This window comes from Muntiacus reevesi, chromosome 15 (genome assembly GCF_963930625.1).
Source record: "Muntiacus reevesi chromosome 15, mMunRee1.1, whole genome shotgun sequence".
NCBI lineage: Eukaryota > Metazoa > Chordata > Mammalia > Artiodactyla > Cervidae > Muntiacus > Muntiacus reevesi.
In genome coordinates, this window is record NC_089263.1 from 57477629 (window position 1) to 57499889 (window position 22261).

A 22261-nucleotide genomic window follows, 5' to 3' on the forward strand; every position below is an offset into this window, starting at 1 on the left:
CAAGAATACTCGTGGGTTGCCATGCCCACCTCCAGGGGATCTTCCCAATGCAGGGATCGAATCTGCATATCTTACGTCTCCTGCACTGGCAGGCAGTTTTTTACCACTAGCACCACCTGGGAAGCCCAGATATGATATATACATATATCAAGTATTACATGTTAATAGTATATAAAATGTTATCCTTTTGCCACCAGATGGCAATATTTTAATACTATAAATGTTTTGCTTCTATGACTGCCTTCAAAAAAAAAGAGAAAAGGAGGACTAACAAGGCAGTGGTTTTTACACATTTTTACTACAAACAACAAAGGGATACTAATCATCAGCTTTTCAAAATGTTCTCCAAATGTTTGATTTTGGTGTTTATGCTAAACTCTTTTGCTGTTCAGTCGCTCAGTTGTGTCCGACTCTGCAACCCCATAGAATGCATGTGGCACATCAGCTTCTCTATCCTTTACCAGCTCCTGGAGCTTGCCCAAACTCATGTCCATTGAGTCAGTGATGCCATCCAACCATCTCATCCTCTGGCGCCCTCTTCTCCTGCCCTCAATCTTTCCTACAACTCAGTAAGACAAACAACCTAACTTTAAAACTAGAAAGATACACACACTTCAAAAAAGATGATGTACAAATGTTGAATAAGCTCATGAGATGATGCCCAGCATCATCAGTCATCAGGGAAATCCAAATTAAAATGGCAATGAACACCAAATAAGATAGCCAAAATTAAAAAGACAACACCAAGTTTGGTCAGAGCGTGAAGCAGCTGCTGCTCTCATCGGTTACTGCCGAGAACCTGCAATGGTACAACCACTGTGGAAAACAATTTGGCAGCTTCTTGTGATTGTAAACACACATTCACCCTATGACCTAGACATCCTGTTTATAATTACCCAAGAAAACTGAAAAATATACCCATTAAAAGACTTCAAATTTCATAACAGCTTTATCCATTAAGAGCCAAAAACAAGAAAACAATCCATTGTAAATTAGTAAGTAAATGAATAAACAAGTTGTTGTACCGATACAATGAAACACTGCTCAGGAATAAAAATGAATGGACTGCTGATACATGCTACAACTCAGAAAAATCTCCTGGGCATAATGTTGAGAACAGGAAGCCAGATACAATTCCATTTATAAGCTGGAATTGTATCTGCTTATAATACAGATATATTATTGTATATCATAATATATACAATATTATTATATATTGTATAATATATACAACAAAAAAAGCTGCTCTACAGTGATGAAATGAGATCAGCAGTTGCTTTGAGATGGTGGACTGACCACAAAAGGACACAAGCGAATTCTGTAGGGTACAAAAATTGTTCTATATCTCAACTCGTGCAGTAGTTACTCAAGTGTATATATTTGTCAAACTCAAACTGTATACCTAAAAATTCTCTGCCTATTATTATATACCAATTATACCTCAGTACAGTCATTTTTTTTAATTTTAAAAAATATGGTTTATTTATACTAAACTTGAACTATAAAACAGTTATTTCTAGCTTTAAGGTCCTATGATAAAGGCTACTATCAGTGAGATATGACTTAAGGTTTAAAAGAATTACTTTCAATGTCATACTCAGGTGATGCTGAAAAAAATCACAAACATGCACAGTGGTGCTGCTACATGTTCACCATTTCCAACCTCAGTTGGGCACTTGTCCTACCCAATGGCCTCACATCTCATCTCATAACTTGAATTAGGCCCTCAATGCCTTTGCAAATATTCAGTTTTACATTCCTTAAGTCCAGCTTGAGTGTTACCTCCAGAAAGCCTTTCCTGATCACCTCTCATCTTCCAAACTTCCAGCCCAGCCTAAAAGTCCTCTTTCAGCAGGACTTATCTTTATACCTATCTTTATCACAGGGTGTTAAAGTCCTCTGTTTTTTTTGGCAGTCTCTCCATTACACAGAGATCTCTGAGGAAGGGATGTTTCTTCATCTAGGTATTCCCAGCATCCTAGTTCACACCTGTGACGATCACTCAGCAAATGATTTGGAATTAATATGACTCATTGGAAAGGACCCTGACGCTTGGAAAGATTGAAGGCAGGAGGAGAAGGGGATGACAGAGGATGAGATGGTTGGATGGCATCACCAACTCGATGGACATGAGTTTAAGCAAGCTCCAGGGGTTGGTGATGGACAGGGAAGCCTGGCAGGCTGTAGTCCATGGGGTCGCAAGGAGTTGGACATGACTGAGCAACTGAACTGAACTGATGTCTTCCCTACACCGATTTCCAGGCAGTTCAAAACTAAAATGATCACCAGACTAAGAAAGTCAGGAAATTAGGCCCCTTCAGATTTCAGATCTCAAGCATCCTACTTACACAACCTCCATCATCTCCTTACCTCACTACATGGAAATCATTCCCTCTTAGTGACCCCAGTGTCCTGCCTGTCCTCCAGGTACCCTGAGCTTTGGAAGCAACTGCAGCAAATGTCAACAGCAATGCAGCTTTTAAAAAACATGAGCAAACAACATGCTGCTCTGATCCAGTTAAGATAAAGGCAGAGATATGCTTGGTAAAAAACATATTACTCAAAACATTATCATTCATCAACTGATTTGTTTTTAAAAGAAAAACACAAATTTGGCTTGCTATTCAAATGACTGTTTGGCATAGTATGTCAGTCTTAGAAGACAGGACTCTTCTGTATCGTAATATTCCTCACTAAGGCATATACGTTTGTAGCATGGCTTTGTTTCCGTAGGTTTCACATCTTGGGAAATTATTTCTCTTTCCTCCTCAGTTTAGTCATAACATTTATTTCCCTGATTTTTTTTTTTTTTTTTGCTAAGATTAATGTTTCTCCATTTTAAAATCATACTGTTTTATAGTTCTACAGAAGAAATTAACATTCAGTATTGAAGAAAAGGCTTATTAGAGATAACTGGTCTTAAGTCTGGTAAAGTCATGCCATAAAGATAAATCTTGCTCAATTCTTGCTCACACTGGTGATTTTTCACAGACTGAATTTCCCATAAAATACTTCATCATATTCCTACTAGGCCAATATGGATAAATTAAACTAAGATACAGACTTGAAAAGATTCTTATCATAATGAGAAAACATAGGTCTAAGCACACACTGGCAAGCCTGACCCAGCTCAGAAGCCACACATAGTAAAGGTGTGCTGCACGTCTCTGTTTCACAATACATTTTCTCTGAGCGAGGCCTATAGCTTGTTTACAATATAGACATCATTTACGATTATTCCTGATATATCTGCTACTTATTTAAACAGTGAATCAACATTATTTGATCAATATTATTAAGCAAACAAATACTACTACCCAATATATACGCTGCTTCCAAACCTGAGCTCACACCAATATATATGATACAATAGCAAGGCTTTGTTATTTCAAAAGCAGATCATTATAAAAACTCCATTTATTTTCTATAGTTGTTATATGCTTCAGTTAATAATGGTAACAGTAAACACTTATGATCCTTAACACTGCGTGCCAGGCACCAAGCTAAGTGTTTTACAGACACCAGTCTCATTTAATCGCCATGTTTTAAAAAATGATGTTACAGGGACTATATTTTCCATTTTATCAGTGAGGATATTGAGGCTTAGAGAGTTAGTTACTTACCCAAAGCCACACAATTCGTAAAAGAGAACTGAGATGTGAGCCCAGGTCTGACCGCAAACCCATGCTTTCACCACTACACTGCAAAGCATCCCATCTGCAGAGGCCTTGAACAGAGCATGTAGAGGAGCACCAACTGTGCTCTAGACTGCTCTCTGGGTGAATGCAAAACCCAGAACTGTTTGATGGGGTGCTTGCTAGAATACAGGAAAATGAATTTCTTTATCTCCATAAATCTGTTTCATTTGTGACCTGTTTAAGTGCCAATCTACTGATTTGTCATTTTGCCCAGGAATTCCTTTACAGGTGCTGTGATTACAGTCCCCTATACCTTTCAATAATATATACTAAGGAGTCCTTTCATCTCCTGAAAACACCTGTATATCTGCATCAGGAGCACGTGTGTAAAGATCAGAGAACATAAGAGGCAGCTATTAAGTGCTCTGTCATGTAGAGAGCAAGTAGGAGACTGGAGGATAACATCTAACAATGTTTACTCACAGTTCAGATTTCAACACCTAGTGAATCTGTCCTGTCCTTTACCAGTGTTTTAATTATGCAAACTCCATAAACGTTAAATTATAAACAAAATTATAATTCTACTAAATTAAATTTCTCACTCTGAACATGGGATATCTATTTAATCATACTTCCATGCATTATGTTTGCAATACAAACCTGGTCAATATTGAGGCGAAGTGGCATCAGTGACACTCTTAGGCAGCACTCCTGTGGGGACCTGCCAGACTCTGGGCGCACATGTAATGCTTTAATTGTCAACTGCAAAACGAGAAAGAGAAACACATTTTTCCCCAATGACATTATGATCTTGCTTTCATTAAAAAAAAAAAGAGAGAGAGAGAAAATCCTATATCTAGTCCCTGTATTAGAATAGAAAGTCAGTTTACCCTCTTTCCTTAGAATCTAACTTTTTTTGATCACGTACTCAAGAATCTGATGAAAGATACGGATTCTCTTTAGAGGGAAAAAAAGCAAATGATAATGTCATACTTGCAGTCTCAAAGGAGTTTGCCAAGCCCCTGAATCTAAATCCATAGACCCATACTCCAAAGGTAACCTCTATAATGTTTTCTTCTGAAAGTCCTGAGCTGAGCATTTCTATGCTACTAAAATTGTAAAAGTTAGAAATCTGGAACACTGCTAACAATTCTGTGTCAATATCATGTGTGTGTGTGTGTGTGTGTGTGTGTGTGTGTCTGACCACGCTGTGTAGCTTGTGGGGTCTTAGTTCCCTAACCAGGTTAGCAAACCTGGGCCCCTGGCAATCAGAGTGCAGAGTGCAGAGTCCAGGAGACCACACGGGAATTCCTGGTGTGAGTGTTTTGTGTAGATCACAACCGACTTCTGGTCTTCCTCAGCTAATTTGTTACAACAGAGTTTCTGTTTCCTGTTTTGGTCTTTTGGCTGTGAGACATGTGGGATCTTATTAGCTCTATGAACAGGGATCAAACCCACACCCCCTGCGTTGGAAGGCAAAGACTTAACCACTAGACCACCAGGGAAGTCCCAAAATAATTTTTTAAACATAAAACTTTCAGCAGAATATGTAAAAGAGATTTTAATATTAAAATGAAAATCTCATAATTTTCCCCAATCTAAATCTTCTGCAGTTATAATAGGTATAATTTACATATATTTTAGATATAATAGAAATACTTTTTCTAAACAAATATAACAACAAAACATATGAAGTCTTAAATCTTACCATGTTGGAATGAGCTTTCCGAGGCATTTCTTTACTGCAGTACAGGTACAAAAATTTATTCATCTGTGATGTCGCCAGACGATCCCGAATCTCCAGATCCTGCACGATGAACACCTGCCGGGACACCGGCTGCTCCACGAGGCTGGACGCGCACTCTGGCTTGCAGGGCGGGTAGACCTCATGCTGAAACTTCACCTTCACAGACGGAAAGAATGCAGAACAACCTCTACACTCTATTTAAAACGATTTTCTCTTTCAGATGTAAAATATCACACATTTTCATTAAATTCTCAGCTTCTGATTCCACTTTCAGAGAACAGCGTAACACTCCTACATTTGTTCACACATGTACTTATTAATCCACGTCTACCGGACCGTACAAGGATAAGCCTGACTGATATTTCTTATCTGACCTTGGTAAAATCCCCATCCTTTTCAAGCAAAACCTTCAATAGGATTAAGTCATAAAGTTTTTATCATGTTTCCCTATGAAACTGCTTGGAGGCGAGGTTCAAGTTCCAAACAGGGGCAAGGATGCAGTTAAGTATATGGAGGTGTCATGTCACCACTGCCATGTTAAGCACCCTAACATATGACACCCGTCAGAACCCCAGACAAGCTGGCAGAATTAAACGCATCAAGGTCACTGGCAGCCTGGCCCTACTGGTCTCTAGATGTTCACACAGGACCTGACCCATGGCACGCTTCCCCAGAGATACTCCAGGGCGGTGGTTCCCCAAGCGTGTGGTCCTGGGGAAAGTAGTATCAGAATCACCTGAGAACTTATTAAAAATGCAAATTCACGGGCCCTGCTGCAGCCCTACTGAACTAGAAACTCTGGACCCAGCAACTTGTGTTTTACTGAGTCCTCAAGGGGATTCTGGTACTTGTTCAACTCTGAGAGACACTGCTTTGGGAGTAGGCTGAAAAAACAAAAACTCTAAATCTTTTCAGAATATCTGAAAAAGAATAAGAGTTAAGATTTACGCAAGATCCCTGCACTTTTCCACTTAGGCCCCAAGACCACACAGGGGAGGGGGCAGGATAGGACCAAAGAACCCTCACTAATGCTCCTACTTCAGTGGAGTTTTCCTTTTAAAATGCCATCTTACCTTGCTTAACTGTATTTCCATTAAAAAGTCATGGTTTCTTCCTTTTCCCCCACAGACCATATTATGTCCATGTCTTGTAGGTGTGTGAGAAGGTGAGCTATGGGGACTACTATAAGTGAAAAAATAAAACCTTTTATTAAAGGAACAGTCTAAGGAAGGCAGCGAACGACATCAGGAAAAACAACCAGATTAAGAGAGAAAGCAAGATCCCAGACCTATCAGAACCCTGCCACAAACTGTACTGCTATACATTAAAACTACACCTTCTATACCCTGGAGGCACTGAGAGCATAAATTTTATTACTGTCATCACAGCAATCATATTCTTGCTAAATATTTAAAACTACAGAAAAACCTAACTATGATGCTGGTGTGCATATCACAAGACAGACTTAGAAATGAGACCTCCTTATAAATTCCTATTACTTCAGAAACCCCTGAGAATCAGAAGACAAGTCCGAGAAATTCCAATTAATACAAAAAAGAATTACAGTAACGTGTCAAATTTTTTAAAAAGCACTTTTAAATAGAAAAAATCCTCACGATGTTGTGTCTGAGGTTCCTGCTACATGAAGCTTTTTCTGACCCTCCCCACCCCAATGAGATCGCTTGCCCCCAGTCTCTACATAGCCTCTCTGTCTAGCTCTCTTTCAGAACTAAAGGATAATGCACTCACTTAACAGGTACTTCAGAGGCATCGACTCTGTGCCTGGTACCCTGCCGGGTGCTGGATGCTGGAAAACCAGGGGCACACAAGTCCCCTAACTCCTGACACACCCTTCACTTCACTGCCCTCATTTGCTCATGTAATAGTTTCTCCCTTTTGAACACAGACAGGGTCTGGGTCATACTTATTAATAATTCTTAAAAGAGTAAATCCTATGTATTTTTAATGAAAAGAATATATTGGCCTGCCAAAGAGACATATGTAGAAATTAACTTACATATAACTTTTAGCTGGAGAAGTAGGAGGGGCTGTTCCAAAATCTTTTCCTCCATAAAGATGCCAAACAAGAGAGACTTCTTTAACCAGGTACCGAACGACAGGAACGGGAAAGTGTAACGGGGCTTTGCTTGTATCTGTCTTCTTAACAGGCAGACTAAAATAATTCTCTCTTATCACAATTGCATCATCAACCATTACTTTTACAACTGGTTCTTCCTCCTTCTCCTAAGACAAAGGAATAGTTAACATATACTCTCTTATATAAGTAGAAACCATTGAGTACCATTCACATCTCAAGGGAACTTCTTGATTCTGCATTCTTTTGAATAATTTCCTTATATAAAGTGGACAATAAATACTGACAATAATTGTCACATAATACACTCTGCTTCATTCACTACAAAATGAATTCTCTCTTCTATGTGAATCATTCCTAAGAATTTTTTATAGTCTACAATTTGGCTTTTACTACTTGTTTGATAATAAAAAATATATAGATTCAATGCTTAACCATATTGTTTAGTGAACTGTGGATTCATTAAATCCAGACCATGCTTTTTCAATGTGAGCATGATAATAAAGTGGAAATCACATATATTAGTCAACCATCCATCAGCCTTCACACAAACCATGTCTTATGTTTCCCAATTCTTGTTTTAACACCTCTGTATAGAACTCTTTTCTGCCATTTAATTTCATCACCCTGAAGAGGTACTTCAGGGTACAAACTACATACTTCCGCTGTAGTAGGAGGAAGTATTTGTAGGAGATTTTACAAATAGCATTCTTCTGAGTCCCTCAGAGATGTGTCATAAACAGGGTAAAGTACAACAAACATTTACAAAGCATCAATAGTAAATTACAAAAGGAAGTAATTCTGAATTGTGAAGAGTTAACAAAATCTAAAGAATCTTTTTCAGGTGTCCTTTGGTCAATTCTATTTGTAACATTATTTCAAGACTTTAATTTTGTTATCAATTTACTACCTGAATGGTTGCTCTTGGTGCAAAAAGAATGCAAAAGTCGTCATTTTCCGTGGGCACGCCTGTCACTGCATCACTAATCAAGTGGTGGGTGAATGAGGTGTAAGTGGGACCAGGCTCCTGGGACACGTTTCCACTCTCATCAGGAAACAGGAAGAGGTCTGAACAACACGGTTCCTGAACTTGAGATTTTTCATCAGAAACACCTAGGGGAAAAGATTACAACAGTCAGTTTCAGCACATTTTGGAACATCAATAGTAACAACATTTATTAAACACTTTAGTCATGTGTCAGTCATGCATTATGTTAGAGCTCTCACCCACAGTATCTCACTTATTTCTTACAATAATTTTCTGACTACTAATAAAAAGACTAATAATAAGTTTGAAGTTTCCTAAGAAAACAGCAAACGATGGACTCAAAGTTACAGACGTCTCCTCAAAGTTATTCCGTGTCAGAGAAGTTCAGGAATTGGGCAGCAGGTAGTGAGGGTTGGCTGCAGCTCCACTTTGGCCAGAATTTCGTATTGAATTATGTCCTATAGGTGACGTTCTGGAAGAAACTCCTTGGACAATATAGCAAGGGGAAGGGAAATAGTTGCACCCGGTAGGGTCTCACCTACAACTGTGGGAAATCTCTACCTGGAGTCTGGGGGTGGGTGGGTTGGAACAGTTCCTGAGCATGTCTTCAGCCAGGGAATGATTCTGGGCAATGAAAAGACTCCTTGGGGCACTGGATATACAAACAGGACATAGATTACCTGTCTCAATATAAAGACAAAAAGTTGCAAGTAGGAAATTTCCTGGTGGTCCAGAGGTTAAGACTGTTTCCACTGCAGGGGGCACAGGTTGGGGAACTAGGATCCCACATGCTGCAGAGGTGCAGCCAAAAAATACGATTAAAAAAATAAATCTGTATGTGAACACTTATTTTCATACATTTATATCACATATTAGACTCATTAATTCTTTCCCCATTCATTCATTCAAACCAAATTCTGCGATATGGACTAAAGACACTAAGATGAATATGGTAACATCTTAGCCTCACAAGGCTCACAAACTAGACTTTAAATTCTTCTGTGGCAGCATACTGAACCCATTCACTCTTGCAAGTGCCCAGCACCCAGCATAGAATCTCGGGTATGAAGCTGCTCAATAAATATTCATTAAATGTTCTTTATAGCATAAGCAGGTTAGCTGCAAACACTTATTACAAATAATGCCTAGTATTTAGGGAGCTAAAATCCCCACTTGCTTCCTTAGCTCTGATTTACTCTAAATCAGAACGAAAGCAACACTGAATGGGAGACGTTCATCACATTATGAAACAATTTTTTAAAATTAAGACTTCACAACATGTAGAGATAAGAATGTTCATCTAATTAGAAAAAAATGTTTTCTATATAAATACTTCAAAAATATTTAGACACTTCCACTTGGCTTTCAGAGTTCTCCGTCTGGCACCTCCCAATTATCTAATGTTATTATCTAATTCTTTCCTATAAGAAGGGAACTTTTGCTATAGTATTAATAGCCTGAGTTACTAGATCACTAAAGCTCACACATGCCTATCTGTGATTCTGTTGGCATTAACAATCTTGCCAAAATTATCTTCTCTCTCCTGCTACACACCTAAGTCCTATCTACTTTTTAAAAGCCAACTCATCTCACTTTCACCAGTCTAAAGAGAGGATTCCAAATTTTTTCCAAACTTATTATAGGGCATACACTACCTTCTGAAGTGTTTTCTTCTATCATTTCTCAATCATTCTAAGTACTAGCATCAGTCTGGTTTAGCGCCAGTTTGTTTTACTAAACTATAAGCTACCAGAAAACATAAGCTTTATCTTGCAATTTATCTGTCTCCCCTATAAAAACCTGTCGTTGTTGTTTAGTTGCTCAGTCGTGTCCGACTCTTTGTGACCCCATGGACTGTAGCCCACCAGGCTCCTCTGTCCATGGGATTTCCCAGGCAAGAAAACTGGCCGTGAGTTGCCATTTCCTCCTCCAGAGGATCTTCCCCATCCAGGCAACAAACCCACATCTCCTACACTGGCAGGCAGATTCCTTACTGCTAAGCCACCAGGAAAGCCTCTAGCCAGTATTATCTAGACACTCAATAAACACAAACTGACTGACTAATAAATACCCACGAAAACTCAGACTTGTCTTTTTAGTTACTTGTTGAGGAATCTGTAAGAATGCAAACAATGTCAGCCTCAACTACAACATTGAAGCTCTCAGGGCAAAAGTCCTGGGTCTGTCTCACCATTAGACTGTGGTTTTACAGATGAAGCTGCTTCTTGCATGTCAATCTCCTCCATAGCATCACTCATCAAATCTCGTAATATCTGCTGATCTGCTTCAGGAAGTACTGGACCACGTGAGGATGACCGACCAACAGAATCTACCTATAGCCAAAAACCCTAATTAGAAACAATTGGAAATGCTCTAAACAGCACACTACTTGACACTTATTTTGTCCTGGAAATAGACCACATTTTATACAAACATCAGAAACAGGGACATATTCATTTTTCTCTATTCTACTCAGCAGCTGTTACATTTTTAAGTCTTTAGTATCACCGTTTTCACCCCAACGACTGCCGGCAAATAGAAATAAGTGTTATCATCTCCATGCCAGCACAGTTTGACTGAATCTTGAAGAGGTAACAGGCCAGAAGAGAAGAAGGGTGAGAAACACTGCACTGAAGCTGGGGGAGGAGGGGCCTCTCTGCAGAGTCTGATCCGCTCAGACCCGACTGCTGCCGTGACCTTCACCTTGAGGCAAAGCCACTTCGGGGCCAAGTCTCCCTTCTCGGAACAAACATCTATCTGAAGACAGCAGGGGGAATATATGAGAGGCGAGTTCTGCTACATGGCGGTTCACGGGGTTCAGTTCCAGCACCAGTGCTTAACAATTTATGTTAACGAACTATGGATTCATTAAATCCAAATCATGCATTTAAAATGTCAGCATGACTCTAAAATGGAAAGATTCCACTTGGAAGGGATAATTTAAAATAATTTCTAATAAACTGTAGATTAACTTCTATACAGTGTACATCCTGTGAAATGCCAGGCTGGATGAAGCACTAGCTGGAATCAAGACTGCAGGGAGAAATATCAAAAACCTCAGTAATGTAGATGATACCACCCTTATGGCAGAAAGCAAAGAGGAACTAAAGACAACCTGATGAAGGTGAAAAAGAAGAGTGAAAAAGTTGGCTTAAAACTCAACATTCAAAATATGAAGATCAGGGCATCCAGTCCCATCACTTCATGGCAAATAGGTGGAGAAACACTGGAAACAGTGACAGACTTTATTTTCTTGGGTTCCAGAATCACTGCAGACGATGACTGCAGCCATGAAATTAAAAGACGCTTGCTCCTTGGAAGGAAAGCTATGACAAACCTAGACAGCATATTAAAAAACAGAGACGTAATTTTGCTGACAAAGGTCTACAGAGTCAAACCTATGGTTTTTCTAGTAGTGATGTGTGGGTGTGACAGCTGAACCAAAAAGAAAGGTGAGCATCATAAAATCGATGCTTTTGAACTGTGGGGCTGGAGAACTCTTGAGAATCCCTTGGACAGCAAAGATATCAAACCAGTCAATTTTTAAGGGAATCTACCCTAAATATTCACTGGAAGGACTGATGCTGAAGCTGAAGCTCCAATACTCTGGCCACCTGAAGCGAAGAACCGACTCATTGGAAAAGACCCTGATGCTGGGAAAGATTGGAGGCAGGAGGAGAAAGGGATGACAGAGGATAAGATGGTTGGATGGCATCACTGACTCAACGGACATGAGTTTGAGCAAGCTCCAGGAGATAGTGAAGGACAGGGAGGCCTGGCGTGCTATAGTTCATAAGGCTGCAAAGAGTCGGACATAAATGAGCAACTGAACAACAACAAAACTGGAAATTGTTTTTAAAAAGAGAAGAACCAGTAGAGAGAGTATGTCATAAATCACTTTATTATCAACGAGACAACAGCAGGAACAAGGAAACAAAAACAGAAGTGCAACCTAAATGAGGAGTAAGATCAGCCTGAACGAAAGATAACGCGAGGCCTGTCAGATCATTTGTGGAGATCTATTGACCTAAGGAGGTTGAGAAGGAGGCTTCTTCTGTTCACAGAAGAGGTCATCTAGAAGAATGAAAATACTGAAAAACAGAAAACGTTAAACAAACTGGACACTGTTCCATCTGGATGTAAGAGGGCAGAGAAGTGACAGCTGGGGGCACAGGAAAGCACTGAACTGGGAATCGAAATATCTGCATATTGTGGCCATATCTGCTCTTAATTAGGGTAAATTCCCTAAATTCTCTGGGTCTTAACTTATTCAACTACAAAATAGAGATAATAACCTTTAACCTGTTGACTGTGCTGGGTAAGAGGAAATCACATTGAGAAAGTATACTCATAATTGGATCCTTTCAAATATGAAAGATAATATCATATAAATGAGTCTTCTGGTAATAATACTAATTCCTGCCATCTACTTTCTCATAGCATTTTTACATACAACTTGCATATAACAGGCTCTCACATGATGAGAAATGTTTTCTTTCTTCCCTGAGGACATACAAAAATAATTTAAGTCTGGGAAAACATATGCTGGTTGAGAAGATGAATGTTCTGAAATCAAGGGCATCAAACAGCAGAACTGTTTTCCCAAAAGGCCCATGGAATCACCTTTCTAGGCCCCATCGCCTTGAAACTAAGGAACAGACATGATTTTTCAGTTTCCTTTTCACCCTACAACTACCAAGACCACCTCGCTAATGTCCCCATGCCACTCATCTGGATGGAATGCGACGGGGGTGAGTGACTTCTAAAGAATAAGGTTGGTGGCTGTACCTTCACCTTTCTTTGAGGAGCTCCTGGTTTCACGTCCGCCTTGTTAGTGGCATGTAAGTCCCCATAGCTTGCAATGTACTGAATTAGATTCATTAGTGCAGCACAAGAGTCTGAGCACGTTCTAATATGCACAACGTCACTAGAACAGTGCAATTCAAAGTGTGGTTCAGTCTGGACAGGACAGAGGGAAAAAAGGATAAGAACCTTTACCAAAACAAACAAATAAAAAAAAACATTTTTGCATAGGTTTACATTAAATAAAGCATTATAATTTGTTTGCCACAGGAAATATGTGTTTACAATAACTCAATCTTAATTTTAAAATATTTTACCTATTTCTGACCAAAATTAGGCAAGTGGGAAAAAGTTCAGTATATTTTTAGCCTCTTCTATAAAATAAAAATACTCAAGTAAAAATATCCATTTATTTTAATAACTTACTTGCTCTTCATCAGAATCAGATTTCACTGCAGTTATGGTTAATTCCAAAAGTCCCATATCCATCACACGAACATAATCTAAAAATTTTTAATTAATAAAATATCTGAGTATAACTTTTAAAAAATGCTTATCCAACAAACACCTAATAAAACTAACATTTCTTTAAAATTCGTGGCAGGCAGTACTACAAATACTTATAATGGAAATATAGCTTCAACTTACAAAAATCCTACAGTTCTCTTTATTTTTAGTTAGAAACAAAATTTGCCTTATATTAAGTATATATAATTTGATGCATTTCATCAATGTTATTGATATTACCAACTGGTATTACAACATTCAAACTGATAAGACCCTTCAGTTCAGTCACTCAGTCGTGTCCGACTCTTTGCGGCCTCATGGACTGCAGCACTCCAGGCTTCCCTGTCCATCACCAACTCCCGGAGTTTACTCAAACTCATGTCCATTGAGTCAGTGATGCCATCCAACCATCTCGTCCTGTCGTCCCCTTTTCCTCGCATCTTCAATCTTTCCCAGCATCAGGGTCTTTTCAAATGAGTCAGTTCTTTGCATCAGGTGGACAAAGTATTGGAGCTTCAGCTTCAGCATCAGTCCTTCTAATGAACATTTAGGACTGATTTCCTTTAGGATGGACTGGTTGGATCTCCCTGGAGTCCAAGGGACTCTCAAGAGTCTTCTCCAACACCACAGTTCAAAAGCATCAATTTTTTGGCACTCAGCTTTCTTTATAGTCCAACTCTCACATCCATACATAACTACTGGGAAAACCATAGCCTTGACTAGATGGACCTTTGTTGGCAAAGTAATGTCCCTGGTTTTTAATATGCTGTCTAGGTTGGCCATAACTTTTCTTCCAAGGAGTAAGTGTCTTTTAATTTCATGGCATTATTTCAGAGTTAAAATATTTTAAAAATATTGAGATACAAAAAATAAAATTGCATTTATCTATCCTAGATACTGTTTTTTTTAACTCTTACCTCTATTCAAATTTATAGTAACAGTATTACACTTGTCAGACAGGTGTAAAGCAGCTTCATCCAAAATTATTCTGGGGGAAGAAAAAGACAGCATCAAGCCCTGAAAGACTAGCCTGGGTGTCTGCCACACGGCCACCGAGCCGTGCCACTGCCTCACAGACGCGCACCAGTCACGCGAAGGCTCTAGCTCACACACGGCATCCAACACTCCTCTTCAAAACCCACTGGTTATGACTGACAAACATTTAAATGGTGTGACTGAGAGTAAACAGCTGCTCAAACTAATTCTAAATTTTTAGTAGTTTTAACAGATGCCCAAATCACAAAGTTTAAATTAGGAAAATAAAGTGCATCAAGTATTAGAGGAAGTTCGTATATAGATGTTTTAAAAAGTAAACTAACAATCTCAAGAGGTAATTTTCGCCCTAAAAAATGAAATACAGTAACAAACAGAAGAGATGGGACGAATCACCTGAGAAAGAAAAATGGAAAACTTAGATAAAGGAACATGACTAATAGTAAAAGAATGTTGCTTTTAACAAACAATTGAGACTTTAATTAAAGGGCTCAAATCTCTACTAGTATGTTTGAACAGCTGCATTCAGTAGACAGTGAGGTTTACACAGTACCTGAGAGTAGAAGATGATTTATCCAAGGCGACACTACTTGAAACGCTGAATGTTTCAACAGTAAGAAGAGATCGGATTGGCAAATAAAGAGGCCTAATATGACACGGAAACAAGAGAACATTAGTCTGTCACAACAAAAGAAACCTCCTTTAAAGACCATTTTGAACCTTAACTCTACTGAACATTTTTTTCAAAACTTAGTACATGTCTTAGAGTTTAAAACTTTACTTTGCTCTACTTACGAACTCACCTGTAATCAAGTGCACAGCTCCAGAGATGGACATGAAAGGTTGTAAATGAAGTTGGAGGGTTATATCCCAGAACAGGTTCATCAGCAATATTCAAGAAGTATAAAATCTATAATCACAAAAATATAAAATGCCCTGCTTTAGAAGAAAAAAAGAGTTTTGATATGATATCCTTAATATCAACATGAAATAAAATAGCTTATTAAAAAAATCAACCATTTAGTGAAAAATCATAATGTTAAAAGAAAAAAAATCATTTGAAGGAATTTACTTCAAAAGTATTTTCAAAACTAGGATTTGAAATGAAGAGATGATCTAACAATCACACTGCTACAACGATCTCGGAAAAATCATCTCCTATGAAACTAACAAAAGCATGTATAATCTACCATCAACATGATTTTGCTTGGAATAATTTTTTTTGAAAACAAAACAAAAATTTTCCTAAAGTCTGTTTAAAACTCTCCTTCTGGTTTTCTATAAACCCATTGTTGGGAGAAGTTCCTTTCCCTTTTATTTATACCCAGCTCAGTCTGAAAACCAGTCCTCTCACCACCATTTACCCTCCATATTTCTATCTAAATAAAAAGCTTAGGCTGAATCTCTCTTCTACCGACAGCGAGCAGACTAACCATCTCTCTACCCCTTCTCTATATACACTTTATGTTTCAGGATGTTTCTGAAAGCATTTAAGTTTAAAACAACTTATTTTCCAAGAGCAAAGAAAAGGTTTCTCTTTCTAAGAAAAATGAACAAGAATTGTATAGAGTACAGTTTTTATTCTCACGTAAAGAAGAGTGAACTTTACCCAAAGTTTCCTCTGAAAAAATATAATTAACCAAATACAGTTATTACATTGGAAATTTATTACATAAATCCTTATAAATGCCTCAATGTATGCTGTTGGCCTAGGGAATAAAAACTACAGTACTTGAATATATGGTTATTAAAAAAAAAAAAGAAAAAGAAAAAGAATACACAGTTAAAAATACAAGTCAACACATCATTTATTTTCCTCTATGACAGACACTGTATGGGTCCCTTCCCTTTAATGACAGAAGATAACTCTGTCTTTGAGATGTTTAAGAACCAAACATTAAGGTAAAAAATCAATTACATTCTGGGGTGGTGATAATGTCCTATTTTCTAACGTAAGAGGCAATGTTTATACAGGAGTATTTACTTCATGAAAATTCAATGAGCACTGAACATTTATGATTTGTGAACTCTTCAGTATGTGCAGTACATACTAACAGAGTAAAAAATAAATCAACACATACATCCCAGCTCTCTTACCTGCTCATGCCAGCTAAGCCCAGAAGGAAGCATTCTATGCTGGAGAGTGGCTCCTTTTAGCCCTACAGCAATGAGAAACTCCTACACAAAACAACAAAAAAAGGTATGTTTATCACCTACATGACCTTCTAGTTCAAAACTTGAAAAGTTTTTCTAAGAAAACAAGTATCTTGTATTTATGCAATCATTTTTATTAGCTAGTAATCAAATCAACTAAGAGCTGAAGAATTGATGCTTTTGAACTGAGGTGTTAGAGAAGACTCTTCAGAGTCCCTTGGACTGCAAGGAGATTAAACCAGTCAATCCTAAAGGAAGTCAGTCCTGAAGCTGAGGCTCCAATATTCTGACCACCTGATGCAAAGAACTGACTCATTGGAAAAGACCCTGATGCTGGGAAAGATTGAGGGCAGAAGGGGACAACAGAGGATGAGATGGTTGGATGGCATCACTGACTTGATGGACATGAGTTTGAGGAAGCTCTGGAAATTGGTGATGGACAGGGAAGCCTGGCATGCTGTAGTCCATGGGGTCTCAAAGAGTCGGACACGACTGAGCAACTGAACTGAAATGAATCAAATCAGGAACAAGTATTTAATGGTATACAAGTATAAAATACACACCTTTGTATTGGACTCTGATTTATCTGACAGTATTTTAACTGCAACAGACAGCATATTCAAAGTGTCTCCTCCAACACCATCTGAAGAAGCTCGACTGAGGCCATCTTCTTCAGAGGAATAAATAGTAGGTTCTAACCAATGTGGGCGCGTTGAACTAGGCAGTCGTGTTTCTGTAGAAGGAACTGCTCCATCCACTATGCCTATATCCACAATGAGAAGACAATATAACAGAATGATTACATGAAATTAACTCACGAACTTCTGTACCCCAAACAAAAATCCATGTTCCTCCACTGAACATAACATAACCCTGGAGGCAAAATTACCAAGAACTAGCTTGGCATTAATAATTCACTCTTCTCTACTAATGTTGGAATAAGTGACTATTCAAGTTTAAAAACAAAAAATTGAGATTTGAAATGTCAAGGAAGTTACATTTAAATAGGGAAATCTGATAAACATTAAGAATGTCCAAGTATCCCACTTCTATTCATGAAGTAACACAAGGAATGTGCTGAAAGAACAGTATATTCTGTATGTACTACCAAAAGGAAATACCACTTGAGAAAAAATAATCAAATGATCCGTGTATATAAAATGGGCTATTCCTTGGCAGTAAAAAGGAATGAAACACTGGTACATTTGGATTAACCTTGAAAACATCATGCCAAGAAGCCAATCACAAAAAATCTTCTATTGTGGGATTCCATCTACGTGAAACAGCCAGAATATGCAAATCCATAGAGACCGAGAATAAATAAGTGGTTTCTTAAGGCTGGCTTCCCTGGTGGCTCAGACAATAAAGAGTCTGCATGTAATTGAGGCAACTCAGGAGTCGGAAAGATCCCCTGGAGAAGGGAATGGCTGGAGAATTCCACTGACAAAGGGATTTCTTGCCTGGAGAAACCCATCGACAGAGGAGCCTGGAGGGCTACAGTTCATAGGGTCACAAAGAGTCAGATATGAATGAGTGACTAACACTTCTTAAGGCTAGAGGGGACTGCAGGACTTTGGGGGTTTACAGCTGAAGGTTACAGACTTTCTTTCCGGGTTGATGAAAATGTTGTCAAGTTGACTATGATAATGGTTACACAACTCTATGAAATACTAAAAACCATTGTATACTTTCAATGGGTGAATTACATGAAATGTGAATTATATCTCAATAAAGTCATTGCAAAAAAAGGAACATAAAAGCCAACTTCTAATTTACAGTAATTATTACTTTGCAGTGGAATAGAACACCCCGTGGAAAATAATTTCTAATATCGATTTCTGTTCTCAGTAAATTTTCTTTATTAAGCAAGATTTAAACATGTCTAACCAGAAGTGAACAAAACTCATCTCCTTCACACTTGTCCTACCTTTGTGGTAGAGACTGAAACTGCTACAATGAAGGCAAACGTAGTGCTTGTCGTCAAAACCTTCATATCTTGTCACACAGAATAACGAACCACTGTTGAATTCTAACCAGAATTCACCATGCTTGTTTTCCAACAGATCTCCGTTACCTTGCTAATAAGAAGATCAGAGAACATAGAGACGTCATCAGTTAAGTGCAGAAAAGTAAGACGGACCCTCGAGATGCTACTTCTTGATTCAGGTCAGGAGGCTCTCCCCACTGCGGCAAAGCTGTCTGGTTCCTGAATCATCCAACACGGCAGTGTGAAAAATGCTGTGTCAGGCCTCTTCGACCAAATGAGCCCCTGTCCTTCATCCTCCTTTACAACAGGTAAATCACTGTTACCACTTCAAGAGTACAACTGGCATGTTTTCCAAAAGAAGGTTCATATAATGTTCATCTTTTGATCTGCCATGAAAGCTAAATTTCCAAAGCTGCTGTCATCATGGCCCACCTCAGAAAACTGACTTGCATTAGACACTGAAACAACCTCAAAGTACCTCAATTACTGACTGAGTATATCATGGTAATTTTAAAATGAGATGCACTTGAAAAATTACTTTAGATTTGTAAATCCTTACCTTTACATCTGTAAACACTGCCATTAACCCATGATTAATACTCAGAAGAACTGAGAGAAAACTCTGTGAGTTCTTGTTCTGAGAGTCTAGTTTTTTTTTCCTACGAGAACGATAATTGGGATCAACAGTAGAAAAATACTGCAAAGTCTCCTCCTCAGATCCACTTTCCTCATCTATGAGAAATAAACGGCACAATTACAGCTGTTCTAACAGCTTATTAAAATAAAAGGGCATTCAAACTTGAAAATTATCACAAGAATATTCATTTTACCTGTTTATTTTTACAAAGAATCAGGTATGATGATAAAAATGTACCTTCTATATTTTTCTCTACCACTGAACTTCAGTGTATATACTATCACTATAACATTTAATTAATAACATTATTAATAAACAGAAGTGAGAAAATACTATAAATCAGTAAAAGATATAATAAAATATAGTTATAAATGGGAAACACCAAACAAATATTTTTAAATCCATCAATTTAAAAGGTTACTACTTTGTTTACTGGTAAGCCAGGCATTCTAAATCAGAAGAAATCTAAAATATATTACCATAGTGAACTGTAGATTTAAATGGACTAAAACTATCCTTGCTGAAGGTATTAATCAGCTGACTGGCTACTGAAAGCCCAATACCATATGAAATATTTTCAAATGTCTCTACTGGTGAAGGAGCTGTTGGTTCCCATAGCAGCAAATCATTAAAGATCCTATAAAGACAAAAGTTGAAAAATAAATACATAACTCCTACTTCAACTAAAGGCAAACCACAGGATATTCCTTTAAGAAGTCACATGAATAGCAGTTTTTCTAAAGGGTGAAATGAAATTTCTTTCAATGGGTAAATAACTGATATACTTTTCAGGGCAGTGAGAAAGGAAGAGGTACAATTACATACCTAGTTAGCGATCTGCCCAGTTTCACCAGCGTTAATACAGATCAAATTACATACATCTGGACACATTTAAAGGAGGTTTATTAAAAATAAAAACACATAAATAACGAAAGGAAGACTATTCATATATATGAAAACACTCTGTAAACTATAGCCTCAATCCTATGGGACAGCCAAGGGAGAATTACTCTCATTTTACACTTGAAGAAACTGCCTCATAAAGGTTAAGTGACCTGCCCAAGGTCACAAAGCTAATTAGTGGGAGAACCAGGACCAGAGCCCAGATTATGTCCAGCTCCCCGTTCAGTTCTTTTCCATTGCTCATGGTCTCTAGGAATTATCTGCTTTTTCTTTCTACAACAGAAAGCACAGCTTCACTGGGAAATTTGTATGAGATGAAGAAGCATATTGAACAGGGACTAAAGAGAGAAAACCCTTCTAACTCACGGAACAGCCAAGTTAATACTGATAACTACTGGGGTGATGCATGTCCAGCCAGGCTAAGATCACATCCCACTTTCTGAAAGAGATATCTGTCATTTCTCAGATATCCCCAGCCCCACCACTCACCTCCACGTTGTCATGAAAACCAAGATTTTACAATGCCCTCTACAAAGATTTTTGTTAGGCCTAGACCCATTGAGTACGCTACACGTGCATAATGCAGTAGTCACTGCACCTAGAACACCCTATTTTCTTGTTTCCCTTCCCGAGACTGTAGCCCCTCAGAGAGGGACTGGTGCCTCTGGCATCTTTACATGTGCCGAGCACGGTGGCCGTGACAAAGCAGGCACTGAAGGTCTGAAGGGAGGACCAGCAGATGACTCACATGGAAGGACTGCCAAAAGCACAGGCTCATCGCAAAGCCTAGCGTGAATACCAATCAAGGTGACAAGCGATGACGCAACCCTGGCCCCTTCCTGTGAGAAGCCACTGGTCTAGGAACTTTCCGGGTCAACTCCTGAGCTGCTGAGGCCCTAGAAAGTATAAGCCAGGACGGAGTACTGTCACTGTCCACAAACTGTAATCCCCACCCAAAAGGTCTCTTCTTGGAAGCATCACTGGGTAAAGAACACCAGACAGTCAGCAGAAGCAGTCTCACCTCAGACACACAGACAGTGATGCCCACATCCGTTCAGTACTCATGTGGCTCGTTATTTCCTGGGCACATTACTCACAGGACAAAGAAACAAGAGTCTAAATCCACGTCTTAGCCTAAACTCCTATATGAAGAAATAGTGAAAGTATAAAAGGAAGAATTTTCTCAGGAAATTTTCCTTTACCTTATCCCCTACAGCTATAGGTTAAAGAGAAATTATTACTTTAAGTAAAACCTGGAGTTTGTAGTATGAGACCTGCAAACTTAAGTTTCATATGATTTTACTGTTTTCCTTTATTTACATTTTGGTCTAAACACAGTCTTGACACCAGTAAAACATTAGATGATGTTTTAAATCAAGAAAAGAAACATTTAAGATACTTAGACATCTCACTGTGGTTTTGTGGCTATGAGTCTGAAACATAATGAAGGCTCAGTAAATATCTGATTTAATAAACTAGGTAGAGAATTTTTTGTATTCTACTCTGAAGGACTTTTGACATAGGAGAAAAAAAAATCTTTCTGTTTCTAAGACTATCTAAGAAGAGTCAAAGCACTAAAGGAATGCATGCTCAGTCGCTCAGTCATGTCCGACTCTACGGCCTCGTGGACTGCAGCCCACCACGCTCCTCTGTTCATGGGATTTTCCAGGCAAGAACACTGGAGAGGGTTGCCATTTTCTCCTCCAAGACTAAAGGAATAAACCACTATTTTAAATGTATGCAGTAAAGGCAGAGTTGGTTATAATTCCTGCTCAGAAACATATTTTTAAATTTTATATATAGTAAAGG

General features: G+C 38.4%; 1 protein-coding gene across 3 annotated transcripts in view; it reads right to left on the reverse strand.

Moving 5' to 3' along the window:
• ATG2B (autophagy related 2B) overlaps positions 1 to 22261 on the reverse strand; it is a 74895-nt gene that overhangs the window by 15608 nt on the left and 37026 nt on the right. For 2 of the 3 annotated variants that reach the window (XM_065905983.1, XM_065905985.1), the window contains 16 exons: positions 20029 to 20186; positions 19472 to 19644; positions 18853 to 19003; positions 17489 to 17688; positions 16869 to 16949; positions 15575 to 15681; positions 15325 to 15417; positions 14696 to 14766; positions 13698 to 13774; positions 13257 to 13427; positions 10660 to 10801; positions 8391 to 8593; positions 7403 to 7629; positions 6459 to 6567; positions 5347 to 5541; positions 4299 to 4400 (listed from right to left, as the gene is read on the reverse strand). In XM_065905983.1, coding sequence (XP_065762055.1) covers positions 4299 to 4400; positions 5347 to 5541; positions 6459 to 6567; positions 7403 to 7629; positions 8391 to 8593; positions 10660 to 10801; positions 13257 to 13427; positions 13698 to 13774; positions 14696 to 14766; positions 15325 to 15417; positions 15575 to 15681; positions 16869 to 16949; positions 17489 to 17688; positions 18853 to 19003; positions 19472 to 19644; positions 20029 to 20186 — 2260 coding nt within the window. The remainder of the gene's footprint in view (positions 1 to 4298; positions 4401 to 5346; positions 5542 to 6458; positions 6568 to 7402; positions 7630 to 8390; positions 8594 to 10659; positions 10802 to 13256; positions 13428 to 13697; positions 13775 to 14695; positions 14767 to 15324; positions 15418 to 15574; positions 15682 to 16868; positions 16950 to 17488; positions 17689 to 18852; positions 19004 to 19471; positions 19645 to 20028; positions 20187 to 22261) is intronic. The other variant, XM_065905984.1, reaches the window with a different exon arrangement.